Source organism: Halictus rubicundus, chromosome 2 (assembly GCF_050948215.1).
Source record: "Halictus rubicundus isolate RS-2024b chromosome 2, iyHalRubi1_principal, whole genome shotgun sequence".
NCBI classification, from domain to species: domain Eukaryota; kingdom Metazoa; phylum Arthropoda; class Insecta; order Hymenoptera; family Halictidae; genus Halictus; species Halictus rubicundus.
Window position 1 is genome coordinate 28966052 of NC_135150.1, and position 23868 is coordinate 28989919.

Genomic DNA, 23868 nt, shown 5'->3' on the forward strand with positions numbered 1-23868 from the left:
GAGTTTTCACGTCGGTTCAGTGAGCTGACGCACTTCGAACGACGCTCGTCGGCAACGGTGCGATCCGATCCGATCCGAGCCGAGCCGCCAACGTCCAAAAATGGCGTTTCTCGCGTAGCTCGCCGCAACACCGTCGTCGAACCGTGTGTCCTTTCGGTATCGTGTTAGCGGTCGCAAGACGAGACCAGCGGGCCGAGTCCGACAGGAAATCGTCGCTGCGAGCTGCGAGCTCCGAGCTGCGAACTACGACCTGCGAACATCGTGCAGGGTCACTTCGTTCCCAAGAGGCTCGCCCAGCGGACAAACACCGACGTAAATATCGCATCGCATGCCAGGCATCGTTTCATCCTCGAACATGCGCGAGTGAATTGTACACGCTTGTCGCGAGCAAAAGCATTTTCAACTCCGTGGTTCCGTGTGTACTTCGAACAATTGGTTTCCTAATCGCGCCCTTTCGACGAGGACTCCGATTGGCCGGTTCGTCGACGGATGACCAATCGACGCGACGCGAGATCTCGGCAGGATTCGCGACTCGCTACCTATTATTCCTCGAAAGATCAACGTTCTCGTACAAAGAGCTCTTCTCCGCAGCTAATTGATATCCAATTAGCTGCATGCCGTGTACCGTGTGCCGTGTGCCGTGAGCCGCGAGCCGCGAGCCGCGAGTCGCGTGCCGTAGAATCGACCGAGTGCTAGTACATCGCTGCCACCTCGTAGAAACATCGTCCAAGAGTCGACCGGTCGATCGCGGAAAAAAATTTGAATACCGGTGAAAGTGGCGGCGATAGAGCCGAATTTTGTGCGTGCGTATGCGCGCGTACTCGCGCCAACCGATACGTCTTTCCGTTTTCCCACGAAAACTTCCAGAAGAGTTTCGCTTTTCATCGGGTTCCCGTAATTAGACGAGTTCCCGCGGTTGTCGAACCGAAGCGATTGCGTCGCAATCAATGCGATCCTGGCGAAAACGTCGAAGCCGTCCAAGTGGTTGAAGCGTTAGGGTTGGTTTCCTTCCTCTTGCACTGCGCACCATCAAAATCGGATCTCGATCGTAGGAAATCGTGAGTCGCGATCCGTCTTTCCTCTCGATCCCTCTCGCTGGACAATTTTTACGCGCTTACGCAAGCTTCGCCGCTCGGACAAGGTTTTCAGGTGACAGTGATGTCATGGCATGGCATAGTATAGCATAGCATACCGTGCCGTAGCGTGGACAAGTAACGCCTTCGACACGTGTATAGCCGATGTCGCGGTAACGCATCGTCCGAGTCGAAGATGATCGAGTCGCGTCACGATCGCATTTTTATCCGCTTCGCGATACTCGGAACCCGCATCTACGCTTACACTCGCTTATAACAGATTGTTTCGACAATCTAGACTCGAATCGAATCGAATCTTGTCGTCCGGTTTTCTACATTTTAGACGAGACATTTACGAGATTCGTGTCTCCCACAAATTTTATTATTCTCGCAAAACGAAATGACCGATATTCATCGGATACGCGTATAACCTGCGAGACTCGATAGCACACATTGCGAAAAAAAAAATCCATACGTTTTACTACGAGAACGTACTTTCAACTTGTTAGAAAAGAAGTTCCTAACGTAATCTCGTAAGAACGTCTCGCCGACTCTAAAAGTCGGTAGTACGGGACAGTGAACTCGGAAAACAGCATTACAATATCGTTGTTTCGTATCCAGAATACTTCACGAGCATAATAAAAACTGGCTAATTCGTAGGTGCGTTGTTGTTGTTGCAGCAAACAAGAGACGCGTCGCCGCGCCGCTGCTGTCTCGAGAATAGCGTGGCCGAGTCTGACGCCGCGACGCGACGCGACGCGGTGTATCGTTTCTACGCTTTCTTGTTTCCTTTCTCTTGGCTGTAACTGTAAAATATTCAATGAATTCGAATGTAAAGCAGGCGGGCGCGCATCTCGCATCGCGCATCACGGCGATTTTTAAGGACGCGGAACCTAAAATGCAGCCGAGCGTCGGCGAACGCGCGGCTGTAGCAACAGGTGCTCGCAGCAGACACTTTCACCGCGTGAAACTTTTTAGCCAACTAATCTTCCCGCGTGACGAGAGTATCGCGATTAGGCGGACGAATCGGCCTCGCGCGGAGAAAATCGCGTGCAGTTTCGAAGCTTCCGGGATAATCGATCGCTTCTCCTCCTTTCGTCTCGTCTCGTCCCGTCGCGTCGCCGGGACCATTTGATCCCGTGGCTCCTGTTCAATTGTCTCGTCGATTACTCGTTTCACGCGTCAATGTTCCAGCGATGCTCGTTCTTCCTTTCTCGCATCTTATCGTGCGTTTAATCGTTATTTTCGCGGTTTTCATTTCCGAATTACAATATACACAGAGAATATAACTGAAACGAGAAAATGGGTCATGTATCGCGTCAGGATCTTGATGCAATTGTTTCCGAGGTTAAATACACAAAAAGACCAACAAGAAACGAATTGGTCTGGTTGCGAGTTCGATTTTCCGTGTATACGTACGAGTATACGTTTTGTCGCGTCGAAGCACCCTCCTTCGTAGCTGTCCGAACGAATACCGGAACTTATCGTGGAATTCTCTAATGAAAAGGAAAACAGAGGACCCAACGACGCGACGAAAAATGGAACCGACGGAGCAATTACGACCGGAGCAGCTTGTGGGCTTGGTGGCGCGGTCCGCGGAGGGCACGGCGGCGAAAGGAATGCCGATCAAAGGGCACGAGGACCTCTGGGTGGAGATTCAGGCGAACACGTTCAGGAACTGGGTGAACGAGCACCTGAAACAAGCGGCCGACGCCGCTGACGGACCGGTGATCGATCTCGCGGAGGACTTCCGGGACGGCACGCGGCTCTGCGCTCTCGTCGAGGTGTTGACCAAACGCCGGCTGCCCAGGTGGAACCCGAGGCCCGCGAATCAGCACCATCACTTGGAGAACGTGTCGACGGCGCTGCAAGCCATCGAAGCCGACGGTGTCAAGCTCGTCAATATCGGTGAGTGGACGATTTCGTCGATCTCGTTTCTCCCACGTTTTCAGCCTGTTTTCTACCCACCCTCTCCCCAGCCAACCGCGATTCGTCGCATCTCCTACAGCAAACGGTTAACTCCTCCTAGGCAGGTGTACATAATTACCCAAGCTATTCTTCGAATGACTTCACCAGCCACCGGTTGTTACGTCGTCGCCGTTATATTTCGCAATTTCATCCGTGACGCCTTCATAGATAATCAAGCGCCACGGCATAACCCACATGCAAACCGTTTGGTTTAGTTGAGTTTAGTTTAGATTAGTTTAGTGGTCGAGTATACCGAGCGCGAATAGAAAGAATAGCTCTATCGGGCAGTGTCCGCGCGAACAACGAGAACAGGGCAACGGGAACGGGTTTATCATGGTCCTTTCTGTGGGATCGTTGGAAAAAAAGAGAGCTCCTTGGCGAATAGAGCGCGAAGTCACGATACCGAGATTCGTGGGCATCTCCGATTACGTGGGCGGAGATGTCTGGATCCATTCGGCTGTTTGCTCTCGACCCTTTCTTTCGTTTACTCGCGGCCGACGACGTTCCATTCGAGTTAGCCGATTCGTTTCAAACGGTGTTATACGTTCTACGAAAGAATATTTTGGCGATGCTTGCTCCTCGATCGTCGAAAACCAGCCGAATCCGAGGCACGGGGCGTCCTCGTGGCCTGACTCATGCCGCCGGTTACTACTTGGAACGCGATACCGTATCAGAGTAAATAGTTGGCTGTGAATCGACGGGGCATATCGACGAGCTGCATCGTGTTGCGTCGCGTTTCAATCTCGGTGCATCGCATCGCATCGCATCGCATCGCATCGCATCGCATCGCATCGCATAGCATCGCGCGAACGAGCGTTCGCTCGTAACGAACAAACTGTAATAACGTCTGTCTGGAACGCACCGCACCGGTTACGCGTCAACATCGAAAATATATGTATAGCTGTTACGTCACGGATCGCAAATCGGACTTCGAGGTCGTTGCCTTTCTTGCGCTCTATCGGCGCCTACGAGACTGCCCGAGTCCCATTATGCGATTACGCTCGTGCAACGCGCTGTCGACTAAATAAATTCTCGGTGAACGAGCGAAAGAGCGAACGAACGAACGAGCGAACGAGCAAGCGGCAACACGATGCATCCTCGATAGTAAACCGCATTTCGAGCGCATCCCGTTCGCGTCGCGCTGCGGCGCGCCGATGCGAACCGGGATCAAAAATCCTAGGGAATTATCGACGATCGCTTAAGAAAAATACGAGCGTTCGATTAATTTGTTTCTTTTCCTTGACGCTTCGTCATTTTTGCAGGCAACGTGGACATCGTGAATGGAAATTTGAAACTTATCCTCGGCTTGATATGGTCGCTCATCGTTAGGTACCAAATAGGCAAGTCCAAGTTCCCTCCAAGGAAACTCATGCTCGCATGGCTCAAGGTCAGTACACGTAATTGCACCGTCGACCTTGCCGCATCGCGCTCGTGTTCGCGCGAGCACGTTCGCGCGCTTGCGACCACCTTCGCGATCCCGATCTGGAAATACGCACACGTATACCTGTATATGTAACGAAATCTCCGCGGGAAGCACTCTTCATCGATTCATCGATTTCTTTTTCAGGCCGTTCTACCGGAATGTAGAGTGAACAATTTTACGACGGACTGGAACTCCGGCGTGTACCTGAGCGCGTTGCTCCATTATTGCCAGCCGGGTCTACTCCCTCACTGGCGTCAGCTGGACCCTACCGACAGGTACGAAACGGTTAGGTTCGAAACGGTTTCTCGTTTCGCGTGTACAGGAGACTTTTTTCTGATCGTAGCGTGTACAATTGCCGAAAAGCCATGGAGATCGCGAAACACGATTTCGATATACCGATGGTACTCGAACCGGAGTACCTTGCGTCACCATATTTGGACGAACTATCGGGAATGACCTACTTATCCTACTTCATGAAGGAAGGCTCGCCCGGTTTTCATGCCACGTTACGGTGGGTCAACTCTCAATCGCCTCGTCACACCGTGCAGAATTTCACGGTGAGCAACGTGTACTCGCTAAGCGCGATCGCTATCCTTCACGTATCGCTCTGACAATGAAACGAGACGAAATCGATCTTGTTGCAGACCGATTGGAACGACGGCCGAGTTCTCTGCGGCATCGTGAGAAATTTGGGCGGACCGGCTCCGGCTTACGAGAAAATCGACCTTGACCCTGCCGCGTGGGAGCACAACATTCAAATGGGTAAACGGAAATGTCGATTTGTCGACTCCGACTGTCGGAAAGTCGAATCGTTCTCTCGCTAAACTATTTACTACCTACACGGTTCTGACCGATATGAAAATATCGAACGAATCGTTTCAAAGTCCACCTTCGACCGCGTCGAGACCGAATGAAATCGTAAATGGAAAATGCTCGGTTCCGAGGTTTCATCGAACGACGCGACGCAGGATCGGCAAGGAATACCCTCGACCTCGACGCGAATACACCTCGCGCTTCGGTCATAAACGACGTAACGCTGGCTTTGTATATTCCCGAAGGTATCGACGGAGGCAAGAAACTAGGCGTGGAACCGATTCTCAAGGCGAGAGACATGGCAGACCAGAACGTGGAACATTTAGGCGTGATGGCGTACGCGGCATACTTTCAGTGGGTGAAGCCTCGCCCTCAGGCCAGCAAACAAATACTCGTCCACGTGGACAGCACTTCCGCCAGAGTGCAACAACCGGTTAGTCGGATGATTGTTCTTCCTTGAAAGATTCGCCCAAGAGAGCGTTTCGGGCGCGAACCGTGCCCTTTTTCGCATTACGTTTCACCATCTTGCGAGCGTAGAGCCTCCAATCGCTTCGCTACATGGCGAAACGCAGTGAAATTTACCGACACGTTCGCTCTCTCGCGCTCTCTCGCGTTCCGATCCGTCGGCTGGGATACCGAGAAGAGAGCACACGATTACCCGCAGATACGATCAACGATATAATCTCTCGGTTTTATGTCGACGCGACAACAAATTTCGAAATTCTCGTGCTCACGATTGTTCCAATTGTTCCAATTCGCAGGCGCATTTCAAGCTGGAGTTGCTTACCAAAGAAGCGAACACGAGGGAGGTGCGCGGCGAAGTAGTCGGTCCGAGTGGACGAATCGAGTGCAGGCTCGCGTGGAACGGGATCCACGGGAAGGGAACGTTCGTCCCCACGGAAATTGGAATGCACAAGGTACGACAGCACGGCTCCATCGGCGCGGCGCGGCGCGTTATCCGCTGTTCGCTGTCCGCTATATCGGTGCGACTCGTGTTTCAGCTGATGGTGTACAACGACAGCGAGCTGGTCGACGGATGCCCCTATTACTTTCGAGTTTTACCTTCCCTGACTAAAATCAAAGCATCCGGCATGGACCCCTGCGCCATAGGATCCATCGTCGAGGTTCTAGTCAACAGTTACGGTAAAGAAACGCGAACGCGAACTGTTGCGTTGTATGTACGTACAGCGCGACATTCACCCCTGTACGTCGCAGCGTATGCTGTAACGATCCGATTTTTCAGGAACTAGTCATGACGGCATCGACGTGACCGCGTGGTCGCCGACCGGCAGATCCCTGCCGTGTCCGGTGAAAGAGAACGACGGTGTGCACACCGCGACCTTTCAACCGGACGAGACAGGAGAGTGGAGCATCGCGATAACTCACAAAGGAAATCATATACAAGGCGGACCCTTCACCTGCTTCGTGTTCGATCCGAACGGCATAAAGGTGCGTCGCATCGGTTGCCGCTTTGTTTTCTCGCGGTTCTAGGATATTTCGATTAGATGGATAGTTGGACGGATACGGTTACCGGTAGATTCTGATCGTACGGTATTTTCTCAGCTACTCGACACGGAGGGCGCCATTCCCGGGCAACCGTTTTCGTTCGTCGTGGACGCGACAGGAACCGGCGGGCTAGGCGACGTGATCGTGGACCTGGTTCACGACAAGCAGTCCGTACCGTTCAGGATGGAGGATTACGGCCACATGAGGTACCGAGTCTCCTTCGTCCCGTCCGATTCCGGCAAGTACAGAGTGTACGTGTACTTCAACGGCTCGGATGTCCGAGGCTCTCCGTTCTCCATCCGAGTGGGGACGCAGAAAGGATCGAGGAGGTCGAAGGAGTCAACGTCCAGCCTCGAAAGATCGAAACTGTCCTCTCTGGAAAGACGGATGAACGGTTTGAACGTGTCGGTCGGAGTCGAACGGACGAGTCCTGTTCAGAGGCCCTACTACAAGTCCCCCAGCCCCACACGACACGTCGTTCGTGATTATTCTCCTCTGCAGCAGACCACCTCGACCTACAAGACCACGACCACGAGCAACTACTCGATGGAGAATTCAAGCTCGACGTACCATCACGCGTCCACGTCGTTCGATCGCACTCGATCACCGAGTCAGAGTCAGAGTCAGAGTCAGAGTCAGAGTCAGAGTCAGAGTCAAAGTCCGAATCAAAATCAAAATCTAAATCAGAATCAGGATCAGAGTCACAGTCTCGGCTCAGCCTCGCGGAACCTTCACAGTCCCTCTACGATCAAGGAGACGAAGGAAATTTACTCGAGCAGTGTCTACACTCAGTCGAGATCCCCCACCGTGCAGAGCCCCACCCTTCTCAAGGAATCGAAGGACGCGATGTACTCGACAAACAGTGCGGCGAACAGATCTCGTTCTCCGAACCCGAGTCCGACGGTCCTAACCCACGGATCGAGGTATTCCCCGGTGATCAAAGAATCCCGAGACATCTACAATTCCGGGTCATTGAAGAGGTCGAGCAGGTCGCCGAATCGCAGCCCCATGGCGTTCCGCAGCGCGACCCAGAGTCCGGTCAACAGAAGTTTCAGTCCGAGGAGCAACGAGAGGGACAACGGATTAGGCAGGAGGAGCTCCACGGAGAACAACGGAGCGATCGACACGAGCAGCAACGTTAGAGTATCTTCGATGGTCGGCGGGACTTCCCGACGCGACTCGTGGGACGCCATCGAGAAGACCAAATCGCTGCTGTCCTACGGCAGTTTGGAGTCCCTCGCGAACCTTGCCAACAACTCGGCGGCCGCGCCCGAACCCACCGCGGCGAACAACCATAACTACTTGAACAACAACTACAAAAATACTTCAAGTCGGAACACCTCCTCGTCGCACGTTCACACCGCCAGCTTCTCGAACTTTGCGTCGACACAAAAGTACAGCAACGAGAATCAAAACTCGCGGACCCAGACCCAGACTCACGGTATCTTGAAAAACAAGAATAACAATCATTACAAGAGTATGGACACCACCGACGGCGTGCACGATCGCTACAGTACGACGAACAACGGAGTCTCCGGATACGGGAGCGCGCAGAACAAAATCTCCGCCCTTGTCACCGGAAGCGCCCTCGAGATGCTTCCGATCCACAGACCGACCACTTTTACCATCGACCCGAGCGTCGACCCGAACAATGTCACGGTCAGCGTTTCCGGTATGTTTGTTCGTTTTGTTTCTCGACGAATCAAAACAATTATTGACATCGTCGCGCCGTTTAGAATTTTTTAAAAGAAAAAAAAACATTCCTATCGATAAACAGAAATACAGGAAAAATGGAATGTTTGTCGAATCGTAGATACGTTACCACGCGATGCGTTGTCTTAAAACATTTTATGGCACGAGTTTTCAAGCACTTTTAACGTCGGAGTTAATTTATCGCCGCATGCTTTTTCGAAATGCTACGGTTCCGTGGCAGTCTCGGGTCAATAGCGATCGACCCGTCATAAATCTCCAGATGCGGTACAAACAACGAATGCGCGATCCTCTCGAACCGGGACAAGCGCGTAGGCGTAGATGGGTACCTGTTTACCTTATCACTTTTAGGGATTACGAATCAATTTCGTCCCGATAAGCGCGACGGTCTTTTGTCTCGTGTCAGTTTCCTCGGTAACTACTCCCCAATAAAAATCGAATTTTCTTGTCGGTCGACAATGTCGTCGTCCCATAGGTACCTAGGTTGATTCGCGTGACAGTTAGTTATCGACGTGGGCGAGATCGAGCGAACCTTTGCGAATGTCGCGTATATATTTCCAACTATAGTTTAATCCGACATCGTCCTACAACGAATTCCAGGTCCAAACGGAAAGATAATACCGTTGCAAAAGTCGACTCTTCGCGGTTTGACGTACGCTGTGACGGCCGAGGATGTTGGCGAGCACACGATTCAGATATTGGTCAACGGCCAGCACGTTCAGGGGTCTCCGTTCAGGTTGGTATCGACCAGACCCGAAGCCACGCTCGACGATCCAGATTGAGAACAGTTTTGCGTGATTGCAGATCGCAAGCGTACAACGCACGAGCTATCCAAATTGGGAACATTCCGAACGGTGCCGTCAATCAGCCCGTGGAATTTGAGAGTAAGTAGCAGAAACTATCCGACGAACGACACCCTCTCGCCATCCGAGAGAGATTCTAAAGACGTTGCGTCGACGTTGCGTTACAGTCGACGGTTCCAGGGCTGGATCCGGAAACTTGGAGATACTCGTAAACGGTGGCCACGTGACGAGTTTCGTGAGAGCGTTGGGCAGCCAACGATTCCTGGCTTCGTTCGTGCCCCACGAGGCTGTTGTACACCTGGTCGAGATGACGTTCAACGGCGAAGTCGTCCCCGGTAAGTTTTTGCTTTTCCTGATATATTTACGATCGATCAGCGTCGATCGATGAACCCCGAGCTCGTTTCTCGAAGGAGAACTCGAAAGGCTCGTGTCGCGAAAGATAGTACGCTAATATCGTCGTTCGTCGGGCAACGATTCTCGCTTTATGCTCGTCCGACGACTTTCCATTCAAATCGAAACAGCGTATTATCATCGGCTACGACAGATATTTCCCGGTGAAAGTTATTCGCTTGTTTCCGTCGATTAAGATGGTTGCGCGCGATACCGCGCCGCTTTGAACAATTTATCGTGTCCGTTGGTACGTCAAATTTCCGTGCACCTCCAACCTCGTCGGTCGCATCGGTTTCTTCTTCTTCCATCAACGATAATATTTTCTCATTTATATACGCGGGAATATCATTTGGAAGCTACTGTTTCATCTTTTTCGCTTTCGATCAAACTTTTCGGACATTACGGTTTTTGGGAGTTTCGCGAATAGACAACTGGGAATGTCGAGCGAAAAAATGTTTCGAAATACTGATCGAATCGCACGAGGTTCCGGAGATCTTCTATGCACATAATATGTATGTAGATATTTCTCGTCTCGTCGAGTTTCGTTTGTTTCGTGTGGAATTCGTGGAAAAATTGCGCTCGTTCCTCGCGGTGCATACATCTAGAATTTCACCGCGTAGCCGAGGCACCATGCGTCTTCGAGTCAACAGGTCATTGGTCGGGTCGTTGACTTGCGATTTCACGCATCCACGTGATGTTCCACTGACACATATACGACGTCATCGTTTTCTTCGCGTTCTTGAATTTTTTCCTTTCGTTTACCTAACGAACCACGCGGACACTCCGCTATACCAATTCTTCCGTCGCCAATTTTTGCGGTGCAACATATCGAATAGATTGCTCGAAGTATTGCCACCTTTCACCCGAAGGATGTAAACGTGTTGCTCTTTCCCTTCTTTTCGCGCCAACGATGGTATTTCCCGTGGTAATTCTTCTTGCTCCTCGTCTCCGCCGTGACCGGGGCTTATCGATATTTATTTATTCGACGCAACGAACACGGTTACGGTTACGGATAGATAAAGGATTGGGAGACTCGACGAAGACACACGATTACGTTACTTTGAATTTTTGTACAACAATTGTACAAATGTTAACAATTGTACGCGTTCAATTGTTAATGTATAATATAACGTACCGTCGAAGGTTACTAGACGGTAGATTGGTATCGATACGATCGGAAGAGCGTTCTCGATCGAGAACCTTTTCACGGAAGTAAAGCCATAATCGAGTCCGTGTTACGCCAGGCGTCGACGTGCGAAGAATATTACGATATTCGGGTGCCGTGCAAAGAAGCTTTATTCTGCAATCGTAACCACGCGTTGCACGTGGCCTGCAGCACGCAGTGGAGACGTTGGTCGGGACCTCATTCCGCTTCTAAATTACCGCGAGTATTAGCATCAGAATGCTTCGGATTCCGTTACGATCTCTCTTCCAACTAGATAGCCGTCGCGTCGCGTCGCGTCGCTTTGTGTAGATACGTAAGTACGTACGTATTTCCTGTTTTAATCCGAGCTACACCGACAATGGTGGTCAAGGTCGACCCATAGAAATTCTTCGACGATCGAGCTGTTTATCGATAGGTACGCGTCCAATCTCGAGACGAGACTCATCTCTCGACGAGATCCAAAGGTTAACTGTTCGTTAACTCTCTAGGTAACCTCTAGAGCACGACGATGATGTTCTCTCTACGATTAATAGAACGCGATGTCTTTTTTCTGGGAATTCGTTGATAGTCGTAGCCCCGTATATTCGCCGATGATGCCCGCTCCATGGAAACGCGTTAACGCTTTCATCCAGCGATCCCAGCGATTCCAGCGATTCCAGTGATTCCAGCGATTCCAGCGATTCCAGCGATTCTAGCGGCATTTAACGGCCGGTGATCCTTAAACTCGCGCGTACATTACCAACCGAAAAGGAGTATCGTAGAGACCGTGGGTGTGGTCGCGACGTTAAAGCCGTTATATGCTCGCAGACGTATTTGGTTACGAGCGAGGATAGAGTCGGTGGTCTATCTACCTACGTGAATGTAAACGTAATCAATCGCGCGACGACGTCGACGCAAATTTTCACCGCGGTATTTCAATAGTTTCGCGTGCCGTCGCAACATTTGTCGCTTCCATGGATCGTCGCTAAAGAAAATCGATTTCTTCGTTGGAACGCGCCAACCGATACCTGTAATTTGCAGTCGTGTCTATGATCGGCGTTACACCCTGTAGAAATAAGACATTGCTTGGCGCGACACGCGGAATGCGTACCTACATACTATGTACACGTATCATCGTGGCAAACGCCAGTCGGATCGCCAATTTCTCTATTTCACTCGCCTCGGTTTCCACTTGCTGCAACTAAATGTCTCGTTCTTCGTAAATCCTGTATCGCTTAAAATTATTCGGTTGCGTACGTGTACTCGAAGCAAAAGTATAGGCTATTTAATTCTATCTATTCGGCTACTCGCAGAAATATATACACTTATGCCTTGACATAGTTGTACAACGTGGTAACGCAGAGCAGGTGTAAAATGTTTTTTCAAAGCGTGGCTGCTCGTTTCGCTCGAAAGGGAATCTACTACGCTGATATGTTTGGATAGAAAAATTTCCGCGCGATTGCCACGAGCGAATTAATTCGCCGTAACGCTCGACAAGAACACGACAAGAACTCGACTATGAAAGTGTACCGATTACACCGCTAATTACGCGGACGTTCAGTAATATACGGCGTCTCTCCCTGCTCGGAGAGAAAAATAGTATTACTTATCGCATTGTTACGCAACGCGGATGCTTTCGGTGACTTGAACGCTTCGAAGCTGCAACAGCGATGACGACGTTGCTCCGTCGCGTCTCTCGTCTCCCCTCTCCGGTCTCTCGTCTCTCATCTCCCGTAAAGCCGTGACAATGGATCTCGCGTCTCGGCGCATCTCCGCGCATCTACGTCGACCGAATTCAATCTGTTCGTTCAGGACGAATTTTTATCATCTTTCCAATCCGTCCATCGCTCCAATTCCATGCGAATCGCGTGTATCGCATTTGGCAATAACGATGTTAAACGATAATCGAGCATGAATAATCTTAACGTATCTAGAATAAGTCTAGCAACAAACTTGACCTTAAAGTTCGTCGTTCGTCGTTCGTCGAATACGCCGCCACCATTAAAATTAAAGCCATCGACTATTATTTCGTGGTATTGTTATGGCGATCGGTATAACGACAAACGTGTTAATAGCACCAATAAGGTGAACGGTTGTCTGCAGCTACATCGCGATTATTCACAATTGATTCCGATTTGCACGGCGTGTACGACCCGCTGTAACGATCTTACGACGAGCGGACTCGTTATCTCGAAGTTGACCGCATCCATGCTATTGTCATTAATTTCGATTGATCGAAGAAAGGGGCGCGACACAGCCAAGGCCTGGTTTCAAAGAAAAAGAAAAAAAGAAAGACAAGAGTTGGCCGCGCGCGCGCGCACATTCGATACTGTAAATCTTTTCGAAAATTTTGGAACAAATCGCCTTCCATGGTGACCCGTTATGTCGGGGAATGCAGCGACTCGGGAAGCCGAGCCGAGCCGAACCGGCCCGAGCGGAATCCAAACCGCACAGTCTCTTCGATGTAACTCTGCTCGTCACGAATGTGGCGCAAAGCAATTCGATTCGGAAGGAAACCGTCGACTCGACGATTTCCGTGAGCCAAGATCGGTAAAAGTAAAAATGTCTGACCGATGCGACGCGATGCGACGCGATGCGACGCGACGCGACGCCGCGCGACGCGACTCAACTGTTGTAACAATCGGTGGCGCGCCGCTCGCGATCTCCTCCTCGGTTGCGTTCGCAGCAGAAAATCTGCGAAGGGGCGCAGCGCAGCAAGTTGCAAAACGCTAGGCATCGTTAAAATTTCGTAATTCCACGATTACGGAACGAATCCGAGGGCCGTTGTTTCTCCCCGATCGTCGTAGGAACGCGACTCGCGCCGTCACAAACTTCCTAATTACTATTAATTACTCTTGATTCGCACTCGCCAGCGCTACGATAGGAAATCCATCGTTACAAGTAAACTGCAAATATTTATGCGTATTCACACGCGTTTGTAGTTTCAAGATTCGCCGAGAAAGAAATGGTTTCATCTTCTACGCTGATAATGCTGTTAAGCGCTTCTCGCGTTTTATCTTTATTTCGACTATAAACGTTAAAAATCGTTCTCGCGTGGCAAGAGGCTGCCGCGAATCAGTAATTATTCGAAAAAATGTAACCTCGTTGGTTTTCCAAAGGAAACCTAAATTAGTCGCGTTCAGCCTTTAGCGCAAAACTGATGCTATGCGATGCTAAACAGCGTTCGACGCATAAGCAAAGTTTCCGTCGCGATCGATTTTTCGCGTTTCGAACACGATTGTTAAATGGGATCGCGATGCATGGAAAATTGCACTTTTCGTTCGACGGAAACGATCGGTCGGCCCTCGCGGAATGGAGATCGCCTGTGACGTAACGTAACGTAACGTAACGTAGGACCGCGACCGGCCACCTCGAAAAGTAGATCCGCGTCGAATGCAAACAGCGAGGTTTCTATTTGCGGGGCCGACCGACCTTAAGGTATCGAAATACGCAGATCAGGTATCCTATAAACGTATAGGTGTAGAGTGTAGAGTGTAGAGTGTAGACTGTAGCTGGTCGAACGAACAAGAAACGAATGGGAGAGCATAGAAGTATCGTCTCCTTTCCGGGCCCCGCTCTAACGTCGATCCTAAAGCGGACTCTCCCAACCCCATCCTTCTCCGACGCGTACTCGCTAAATTCCAACAATTTTCATCGGTTCTCCGCTAATTTCTATAAGCCTAGAAGAAATTTCTTGACTCTGCCCATCGTCCTAGCAAGTACGAAACAATTGAAACGAATCAACGCGAATTATGTTTTTTCATTAATATCCCTCCTCTATCTTCTCGAACCAAACCAATTGTAAGTTTAGCAGCAGTTAGGGAAATTAGATGAGCAAAAAGGTAGATATAATCATAAAATGAAGGATGACGCGAAGAAATAATAACTTCAATTCTACAGAATTTCTATTCTACTGAAAAATAATTTTAGTCGGTGGTCGACCATTTTGATCGATGTTTCGAATCGATCACGATTTTGGACGATCGGCTGTTGTTTCGAAATTTATTGAATTGCCCCTTTCGAACGTACACCGAGAAGCGCACGGCCCTGATGTTGGGCCCGAGCGGCGATCCAGTGGCAAGCACACTCGTCCCGTCGCTCGACCGTTCGACTCGTTACTCGTTCAAGTCGAGTCGAGTCTCTGTCGTGAACCGCGATCTGCTGACGTTTCCTCGTCGAGAAGTCGAACCTGGCATATCTTGCGGGTTTTCGTTTTCGTGTTCGTGTTCGTGTTCGGGTCGTGCTCGGCTATCCTCCAGCGTGTTCCACGGAATTCTCACGGTCTCGTGTCCTCTGTTTCGTGAATCGTGTCCTCATAATGGATCCGCGACAGAATAATTCGCGATCAACGCTTATCGAACAGCGTCGAATAATCGATGTCGAATCGGTTCGCCTGCCACTGTGAAAACTCGTTATTGATTCTCGTACTTAATGACCGTGATCGATCCGTGACTCGCGAATAAACTACTTTGTGGTTGTTGTTGTTGTTGTTGTTGGTGTTATTGTTATTGTTATTGTTATTGAATACGTGTTTAGTTTCCGTGTTTTTCCTCGGTGTTCCCGCGATCGACGCGTTACTCGTCCGTAATTTCATCTACTTTGTCGATACATTTTTTTGGTTTAGGGTTTTCAGCATTCTTTCAGGTTTCTCGATCTAGAAACCAAGGGCGATCGAGGTAAATCAGTCTTTCCTTGTTATTCGCATTCGCGTTCTTTCCCTCCGCGTATTTTCGTAAAGGTAATTCGGTAAATTTTCCCGCGGCTTGGCCAGAAGGTATTTTCCTTCGTGGTTGCGCGCGTGCCAATTACATGAAGGTTAGGTGACGTCTGAATCGTCTGATTGGGAGTCACACTGCACTTCCGGAAAATCAGAATTTGATTCGAAAACCGATCTCACTATTTTCTAGAATCGAAAACGACGATACTTCGTTTTTAATGCATAAACAATTATTCAGAATTTACTGTGATCCTTATTCTTGTACATCGTACATACCATTTACTGCAATAATATTTTTCTATACAAATATTACATCGAAAGAGCATGCTTGGTTTTCCAAAAGTTTCTACATTTGTATCATGAAAACTATGTGTTCGCAGGATCGCCGTGGCGAGTGGGCATCATGCCAGCCCCAAAAATGTCAGTGATCGGGGAGTCTATAAGATTGGTTCCTGCTGGTAGTCCGGCGTTGTTCGAATTGTCTGCCCTTGGTTTCAACGGTGACGAGATCGACGTCCAAATTATCGGTAAGCTTGCTGCGCGGCGTACGAACCCTGTGCTTAAAGTAATACCGATCGTCACGAGAGGGCTTATCCTATGGTATAACAATTTTTCCAGCTCCTTCTAAAAGGCATTTGCCGGCGAGGATAGAAGAAGAGCCTGGACGTCCCGGAGAGTTTCGAGTCGAATTCACTCCGACCGAAGTGGGCAGTCATCTGGTGGAAGTGAGCATCGCGGGACAAAAGCTACCGGCAGGACCTCTTGTCGCCAAGGTGTACAATAGCAGTTTAATCCAAGTGACGGATGTACCCAGCGCTGTGGTGGGACATGCCTGCCAATTTAGAGGTAAGAAATCTCGATTATCCTGACAAATTCTAGATCCCAAAACGCTCGAACCTGTTTTCATTCTTGAATTTTAGTTGACGCTAGCGCGGCTGGCGAGGGACAACTCGAAATCTCTATAAACGAGGGAGAAGTGCCTAATCACGTTCAAGTGGTAGGAGGGGGGCGTTGTCTCGTCTCCTTCACTCCCGAGATCGCCAAGTCGCATTACATAGACATCAAATTCAACGGCGAAGCAGTGAAGGGATGCCCATTTATTTGCAATGTTTCCGACACGAGCAGAGTAACGTTGAGCTTAACTCATCTGGAGTTGATTCCGGTCGATCAGCCTGCCAGCTTCCACATGGGAGTCGACGGCAGTGGCAGCGCGGAACTAGCTGTTTCCGTAAGAGGTTCGTGGCGATAGATCTAGGTTGCCGTCGGTACGGAATAGGATATCGAGAAACTTGATTTTTCAGGACCAAACAACGAATTGCCCGTTAAAGTAACAGGTGACATAAAAAGTGGTTTCACGGCGGAATTTATTCCCAGAGACGTTGGCGTCCATTCGATCAGCGTCGAGTACAATGGTCATCCTGTAAATGGCACACCGTTCTTAGCCAAAGCGTTCAACGCCGATAAAGTATTAATCGGTCCCGTAGCCAGGGGCAGCGTCGGTCAGCCAACGCACTTTACCGGTACGTAAAGAAGAATTGCTTCGAAGAATAGACATCTCTGAACGTCGAATGCGTCGAAATCCATCCTTTGTTTGTTCGACAGTCGATGCGAGTCAAGCCGGCGAAGGAAACCTGGAAATTACGATATCGGCTCGCAATCAAAATATTCCCACGCAAGTGACGCCACAGGGAAATGCTCGATTTTCGGTCAGCTTTGTTCCGTTCGAGGCGTGCGAACACGTAATTAATATAGCCTTCAATAAACGAACTGTGCCAGGCTGCCCGATCGTAACTCGGGTAGGTGGCGATAGTCATGTAACAGTGAGTGGGCAGGCATTGAGCAGTGCTGGATTAGGACGACAAAGCTATCTTACCGTTAGTAATGTTGCCGGTAGCTTAGAAGATTTAGAAGTGAACGTTGAAGGTAAACCAATTTTCATTTCCGTTTCTCATTATTATAGACATTGTCAATGTTAATCTATCATACGTATACGCCGCATGTGTATCGATCAAAGTTTGATCTGCGTTATTGTCGCACAAATATCGCTACTTCCACATCGACATCGTACACCTTATGACCGTCGTTTCTTCGAATTTAATATCCCAAGCCAACGTTACAAGATAATTAAGAGTTTTGTGCACAAACGGTTCCGCCGACGACCGAAGTATGTATAGAGAGCACCTTCTATGTTTCGTTTGCCACGTTTGTGTGAGATCTTTTGTTTTTTTTTTTACTTTTGTCCAACCTCGATTATGGTGGAAATTTGCACGAAATTGTGCCTCTGTGTGTGCGTTGAATGTCTTCTTAATCTCCAGCTTGAGAGCAATTCTCTCTTTGTTGCAGGTCGGCCAGCTTTCAGACTACGACATTACTAGACTTCTCAAACAAAACTAATCTCATTCTTACCTTAATAGCGGAGTACTTTTAAACAAATTGGTGGTGGGTTTTCTAACTTGTTCTTCTATGCGTATTCGAACAGTTTCTTATGCTTCTCCCGTGATTTCTAATCGGTGGTTACCATGTCAGAGTATTATAAAATATGGGCTTTGGTTTCGCTTTGGCGGATAAATACTGAAACGGTGTCTAACGCTTCGTAATTTTTGTTCTATCGATCTAATCTGTTGGCTGAACCAAGCAATCGTGCGTATTTGTATATTTCTCGTGACAGCCATCCTTCTGGTGCTATACCGTCGAATTACCGATAGTTTCGCGTTAATCGTTAAGGATTATGGTATAATGGTACAAATATTATCGAGTTAGATATCCGTGTATAGTGTAGCGCTTCTACCCAATGTGCCAACTTATTACCTATCGCCCACTATCACCTATTACCCATTACCTATTACTACTACTTACAATTAGTTTAACAACGCGTGTAACTTTAAACCGATCAGCAACGCATAAATCGATCTCTAGTTTAGTGGTTTCATTCTATTATAGTTTAGCGGAATCGAGTCGAATTCTTTCGCGTAATAACTTGACTGTGTTTTTATTTTTTTTTTTTTCCAATAACACGCAACAGACATACGAGTAGAGTTAACCAAGTATTAATCACAAATTGTCTTGATAGGAGCAAACTAATGTTTTTATCGAATTACGTTAACGCTCGTACATCTGCAGCTAGCATTTTGTCATAACAACTCATACATACATTGCTTTCGTAATCGAGCATCTTAACAACTAAGATTCGATAAGAAAAGAAGTTGTTGGGCTCGCGTAAATCCCGATCGTCAACTTTTGGTGTCCTCCGAACCGCCCCAGTAGTCGGCTTGTCTGAATTGTATCAAACAACTAACCGGCGGACTTGTTAGGACCCAATGGACAGGCCGTACCAGCTCAAGTCACTGACAACAAAGACACGACGTGCAGCGTGGCGTTTACGCCGAGAGTAGTCGGGGAACATAGAATTTCGGTAAGCCATCGGAACGTTCCTGTGGTCGGCAGCCCGTTCAGCTGTAAAGTCTATGACGTAACCGCTATCAAAGTGAAGGATGCTAAACACGGTGTCATTGGAATGCCTGTAACTTTCTTAGGTATGGACTCGCCTTTATGACGCATCGAATAACGCATACCGAACGATATGTCTGTATCACGCAGTTTGTGCTTGCTTCTCGCTGCAGTTGAAACTAGTCAAGCAGGACCTGGAAATTTAGAGGTGACGGTGAACGGTGGTCGCGTGCCTACGTCCGCTCAAGCTCAAGGTCCGCATACGTACGCGATATCATTCACGCCTAGAGAGCCCATTGTGCACACCGTCGATTTGCGATTCAACGGGGAAGATGTGCCCGGTAGTCCTTTTAGTTGTCAGGTACGGTTACGCGCAACCGAGATCAGCTTTCCGCTTTCTCTTGATTTCGACGCGACCTCGGCCGAGCTAAACATTTTCCTCGACGACGATGCCACAGGTCAGCGACACGGCCAAAGTAATAGTGACCGAAGGACTGGAGAAAGTATCTGTGAATCGGCTGACAACCTTCGCGATAGAAGCGGACGTCTCCTTCGGAACACCCGCCGTAGAAGTTCTTTCACCCACTAGGGAGAGTTTACCGATTCACGTGAAGCAGAGCGGCCACGGATGTTACACCGCGGGATTCACTCCGAAAGATGTCGGTACGTTCCACAGATAGAGACCGACCGATAAACGCGTGTTCTGGCGAAACAACACTACAAAACCCATTATTTCCAGGTGATCATAGCGTCGAAGTAAAGTTGAGTGGATCGCACGTGGAAGGAAGTCCATTTTTAGTGAAAGCTTACAACGCGGACAAGGTAAAGGTGACGGATATAAATAGCGGTGTTGTCGGGAAACCAGTTTTCTTCAGCAGTGAGTTACACGGTTTTTTACTCGATTGATCGGGGTGTGCGCGCGTTACAATCGATTCATCCCTTATCTTTGAATTCCAGTTAACGCCAGTCAAGCAGGTGCTGGCAATCTCGAGATCATCGTTGCCGTGAACGGTAAAAATGTCCCGAATTACGTTCAAAGCGAAGGCAATGCAAAGTTCAGGGTCAATTTCAAGCCACAGGAAGCTGCCGTTCACAGTCTTAGCGTTCGTTTTAACGGGGAACCAGTTCCAGGTGAGCAACGAACTACGACAACTTCGAATGTAACTCTTTTGCTTCTATTTACGCGCTTACGTCGACTGTGTAAATCACACTTTCCGCTACAGGTTCACCGTTCAGCTGTAAAGTGGTCGGAGCTGGCCAGGCAATAATCGCGGGTCACAATTTAAAAATGGGCGCTGTGAAGCAGTTGATGTCATTCACGGTGGACCCGCAAGCTCCGTCGATGAATTGCGACGTGATCGTAATGCCGCCGTCCGGCATATCCCTTCCCATTACGATAGAACCTATCGATGGAAAATACAACATTAGTTTTGTACCCACGGAAGTCGGCAGGCATAACATCAGCGTGTTAGTGGATTCCGAGCACGTGAAAGGATCTCCTTTCGCCTGTAACGTTTACGATGTTACCAAGGTAAAGCTTTTTCGATTCGGTGTTTCGTCGGTAAAGATCCGAAATACGCGGTGGCCGGCCGTTCTCAAAAGTCTGCGAATGAAACAGGTTCACGTCTCCGGTCTTACGGAAGCGCTGCTAGGCCAAGCAACTACGTTTACGGTCGATGCTGCCGAAGCTGGCGAAGGAACTTTGGAATTGGTTGTGAGTACGGAGAACAACACCGTTAAAGCCGAGGTAGTCGCCTGCGCTCGTGGATTGTACGATGTCACGTTCGTTCCGCAAACTACTAGTACTCATTACGTGAACATTAGTTTCAACGACGACAATGTACCAGGTTGGTGTACCGCTCGATGCTTGTCTCGTGTCGCGTACAATTTAATGCTTGCGACAAAGTTATAATTCTTTCGTTGTCGCGTATCAGGGAGTCCATTCAAGTGTCCAGTAGTCAGTACAATGTTGGATGGACCGTCCATAATTCGAGTTGGCAATACAGCGTACATGGACTTGGAAATGTCGGGATTAGAGGGTCCTGTGTCTGCCGAAGTTACCGGTAAATTTTTTCTCTTCTATCACTATTTCGTTGCAAACAGATACACAACATGGAAACCTCTCTGATATCGCGTTAAAATGTTGCGAGTTGTTAGGTCCCGACGGCATAATCATTCCATGCACATTGACCAAATTATCGTCCAATCTGTACCGAGTCGAAGTCCGAACGCGACAGGTCGGAACGTACACCGTGATATTCAGCGACGGTCATAAGATAATTAGTTCTCAAACGCTTCAAGCTTTCGATCCTGGAAAAGTAACGATCAAAGAAGTGTCGGACGTAGTGTGTCATCGTCCTGGAACTATCATAGGTACGATCCTTGTCACGTATTTACCGTACTTGTAGATTTTTTGTATACAAAGTAAACATAAAATGTATTCGCAGTGGTTGCATCGAAAGAAGCCGGACCAGGGAAACTGTGCGTGAACGTGCGTGCCGCCGGCGCCGACGTGGACAGCGTAGTCAGAGAAGGAGAGAATGGCCTTTACGAAATAGTGTTTCATCCGACGCGAGCCGCTCCCCACAGAGTTCACATAAAATACAATGAAGTTCACATTGCAGGTTCGATAATTATCTTGCTCTACTCGCATGCTACCCTAATTGCTCGTCGCGTCTCTTTGTTCACTTGCCCTGATTTGCTGTCGTTGTTCCGTCGCTAGGAAGCCCGCTTGACGTAACCGTGCGAAGTCCTACCGGAGGACGAGAAGTAACCGCAACAGGATTGGGACTGTACCAATCGTGCGTCGGCAAAGTGACTTCGTTCACGATCGAAACGTTAGGTCGTCCGGGGAAAGAATTTGACGTTGTAATCAGCGGACCACAGGGTAACGCGGTTCCAGTTCGGTGTTACCAGCATCGCGATGGAAATCTACTCGCCGAATTCACCACGAACACCGTCGGTCTGTAATTTCTGTCTGTAACGCGATCAACACTCCGATCGGGTTGAAAAACAAGGATTTCTTCTGCTTTTAGGAACATACAAAATCGATGTTTTGCAAGGTGCTAAGCCGGTTCTGGGTTCGCCATTTTTCTGTCAAGCTTTCGACGTTTCCAAGGTGAAACTGCAAGAACTGGGTCCGATGACAGTGTCCGTGCACGATCATATCGCGTTTAAGAGTAAGCAGGTTAAACTAATTCACGCGCGAATGGGAGGGGAAAGAAAAAGAAAAGATTTGTTCTCGCTATCGTGTTATCACCCACCGTTGCAGTAACGAAGACAGACGCTGGAATGGCAGATTTGGATGTGACCGCAACGAGTCCTTTGGGCCAAGAGCTTCCGTTACAGGTTACACCGCTGAACGATGGCGCTGAAATGGTGGAATTTTCTCCGAGCGCACCTGGCACCTACATGATCAACATCACGTACGGTAAGATCATCCCGTGGCAGGTACATTAAGTCGAAGCGTAATGATTTCGAAAATCATTGCTAACAACTACTCGCGCAGGAGGATGTCCTATACCTGGTAGTCCATTGGTATGCACGGTCGATGCCGCTGGACAAGCTCGCGCGAAAGGCGAAGGTTTATTGAGTGGTCACGTGGACAAAGCAGCACATTTTATCGTAACCGGAACGAGAAGTCCTCCGGCAGTTCAGGTACGTGCTCCGGGAACTTTGCTTTGGTAAATCGATCGGTTCGATCGAATTTCTTTTTCCATCGATTGACGGGTAAACCAATTGGTCGCGTTCGTCGCGTAGGTGGATGGACCGGACAGTGTCTCGAAAGCAGTCGTCGAAGCAGGAGCTAATCCAGGCACCTGGAACGTGTCCTACGTTCCGTCCGAAGTTGGAGTATTCGATATTCGAGTTGTCTCTGCTGGACAACAACTTCCGGGATCTCCTTGGCATCCGAAAATCATAGACACGAGAAACCTTCGCGTAATCGGTAGGCAACGAGGTTCAAGAAGCATCGTGGAACTCGACGAGGCTAATATGTGTATCTTTGGCTTTAAGGTGGTTGGCCAGCCGTGTGCGACGACATTGGTCGTTTGAAATTACACCCATCGAACAAAATTAGTTTCGACACCGCTGAAGCTGGCCCTGGTGAACTGACCGGAAAGATAGGTGACCAAACGTTATCGTTCGAAATGACCTCGAACAATAGACTGAAGCTTATTCTACCGCAGATAAACGGCGGAGAGCATCGTTTAGAAATATTATTTAACGCGGTACCATTCCCAGGAGCACCGAAATTGGCTATAGTTCAAGATTTAGAGGTACGCGATGCAAAGACATCCCAAAGAATTCGCGCGGACTCGTTACCGATACCGCAAGGATTATACTTTTATTTTATTGTGATTTCCAGCCACCTGTGCAAGACACGAGTCGTGTATTGCTAAGGGGAAGAGGGTTAACGTCGGCAAAGTGCGGAGAAGAAGTTAGTTTCACGATAGACGGGTCTCAGGCCGGTAACGGAACGCCGAAAGTTCAACTTTTCTCGCCGACCAACGAACTGAACGTGATGCTGCAACATTTAGGTGAATACCTTGTCACTGTTTCAACGATCGTAACTGATCCTGGTTACGTAATATTTTCTCCTTAGAATGACGTGTCTGATTTCATGCTCGCAGGGGACTCTGTTTATCGTGCAAGTTATATACCTCTAACTCCCGACCCTCTGTTAATGACCGTATCATGGAACGGAAGACAATTGAAAGGATGTCCCCTGCAGATCAGCGTAACGAGCGCGGCTGACGCGTCGCGTGTCATCTGCTCTGGCGATGGACTGAAACACGGTATCGTCGGCCAGGAGATACGAAGTTTCATCGATACTAGACGCGCGGGACCAGGTAGGTAGCTTGTGTTCAGGACCG

At 49.0% G+C, this 23868-nt stretch overlaps 2 protein-coding genes across 5 annotated transcripts in view; both read left to right on the top strand.

Moving 5' to 3' along the window:
• Jbug (filamin-type immunoglobulin domains fbug) overlaps positions 1 to 23868 on the top strand; it is a 24816-nt gene continuing 948 nt past the window's right edge. The window contains exons 1-37 of one of the 4 annotated variants that reach the window (XM_076806516.1): positions 16 to 312; positions 2581 to 2981; positions 4304 to 4428; positions 4609 to 4739; positions 4808 to 5021; positions 5109 to 5226; positions 5523 to 5710; positions 6039 to 6194; positions 6279 to 6420; positions 6521 to 6726; positions 6841 to 8455; positions 9094 to 9229; positions 9298 to 9377; positions 9464 to 9631; positions 15928 to 16074; positions 16166 to 16393; positions 16468 to 16782; positions 16849 to 17067; positions 17150 to 17470; positions 18859 to 19080; positions 19168 to 19355; positions 19453 to 19657; positions 19734 to 19871; positions 19952 to 20125; positions 20218 to 20525; positions 20613 to 20841; positions 20929 to 21057; positions 21296 to 21367; positions 21442 to 21618; positions 21717 to 21956; positions 22030 to 22173; positions 22266 to 22424; positions 22503 to 22651; positions 22754 to 22940; positions 23009 to 23271; positions 23361 to 23532; positions 23626 to 23844. In XM_076806516.1, coding sequence (XP_076662631.1) covers positions 2612 to 2981; positions 4304 to 4428; positions 4609 to 4739; positions 4808 to 5021; positions 5109 to 5226; positions 5523 to 5710; positions 6039 to 6194; positions 6279 to 6420; positions 6521 to 6726; positions 6841 to 8455; positions 9094 to 9229; positions 9298 to 9377; positions 9464 to 9631; positions 15928 to 16074; positions 16166 to 16393; positions 16468 to 16782; positions 16849 to 17067; positions 17150 to 17470; positions 18859 to 19080; positions 19168 to 19355; positions 19453 to 19657; positions 19734 to 19871; positions 19952 to 20125; positions 20218 to 20525; positions 20613 to 20841; positions 20929 to 21057; positions 21296 to 21367; positions 21442 to 21618; positions 21717 to 21956; positions 22030 to 22173; positions 22266 to 22424; positions 22503 to 22651; positions 22754 to 22940; positions 23009 to 23271; positions 23361 to 23532; positions 23626 to 23844 — 8254 coding nt within the window. In that variant the 5' untranslated portion in view covers positions 16 to 312; positions 2581 to 2611. Of the gene's footprint in view, positions 313 to 2580; positions 2982 to 4303; positions 4429 to 4608; positions 4740 to 4807; positions 5022 to 5108; positions 5227 to 5522; positions 5711 to 6038; positions 6195 to 6278; positions 6421 to 6520; positions 6727 to 6840; positions 8456 to 9093; positions 9230 to 9297; positions 9378 to 9463; positions 9632 to 15927; positions 16075 to 16165; positions 16394 to 16467; positions 16783 to 16848; positions 17068 to 17149; positions 17471 to 17890; positions 17987 to 18858; positions 19081 to 19167; positions 19356 to 19452; positions 19658 to 19733; positions 19872 to 19951; positions 20126 to 20217; positions 20526 to 20612; positions 20842 to 20928; positions 21058 to 21151; positions 21368 to 21441; positions 21619 to 21716; positions 21957 to 22029; positions 22174 to 22265; positions 22425 to 22502; positions 22652 to 22753; positions 22941 to 23008; positions 23272 to 23360; positions 23533 to 23625; positions 23845 to 23868 lie in introns of those variants that run through there. The other 3 variants (XM_076806514.1, XM_076806515.1, XR_013084618.1) reach the window with 3 other exon arrangements.
• The window catches only part of Conu (Rho GTPase-activating protein conundrum), a 19530-nt gene continuing 10625 nt past the window's right edge, over positions 14964 to 23868 (top strand). Inside the window, exon 1 of the mRNA XM_076806525.1 lies at positions 14964 to 14973. The gene's annotated coding sequence lies outside the window, so the exon portion shown is untranslated. The remainder of the gene's footprint in view (positions 14974 to 23868) is intronic.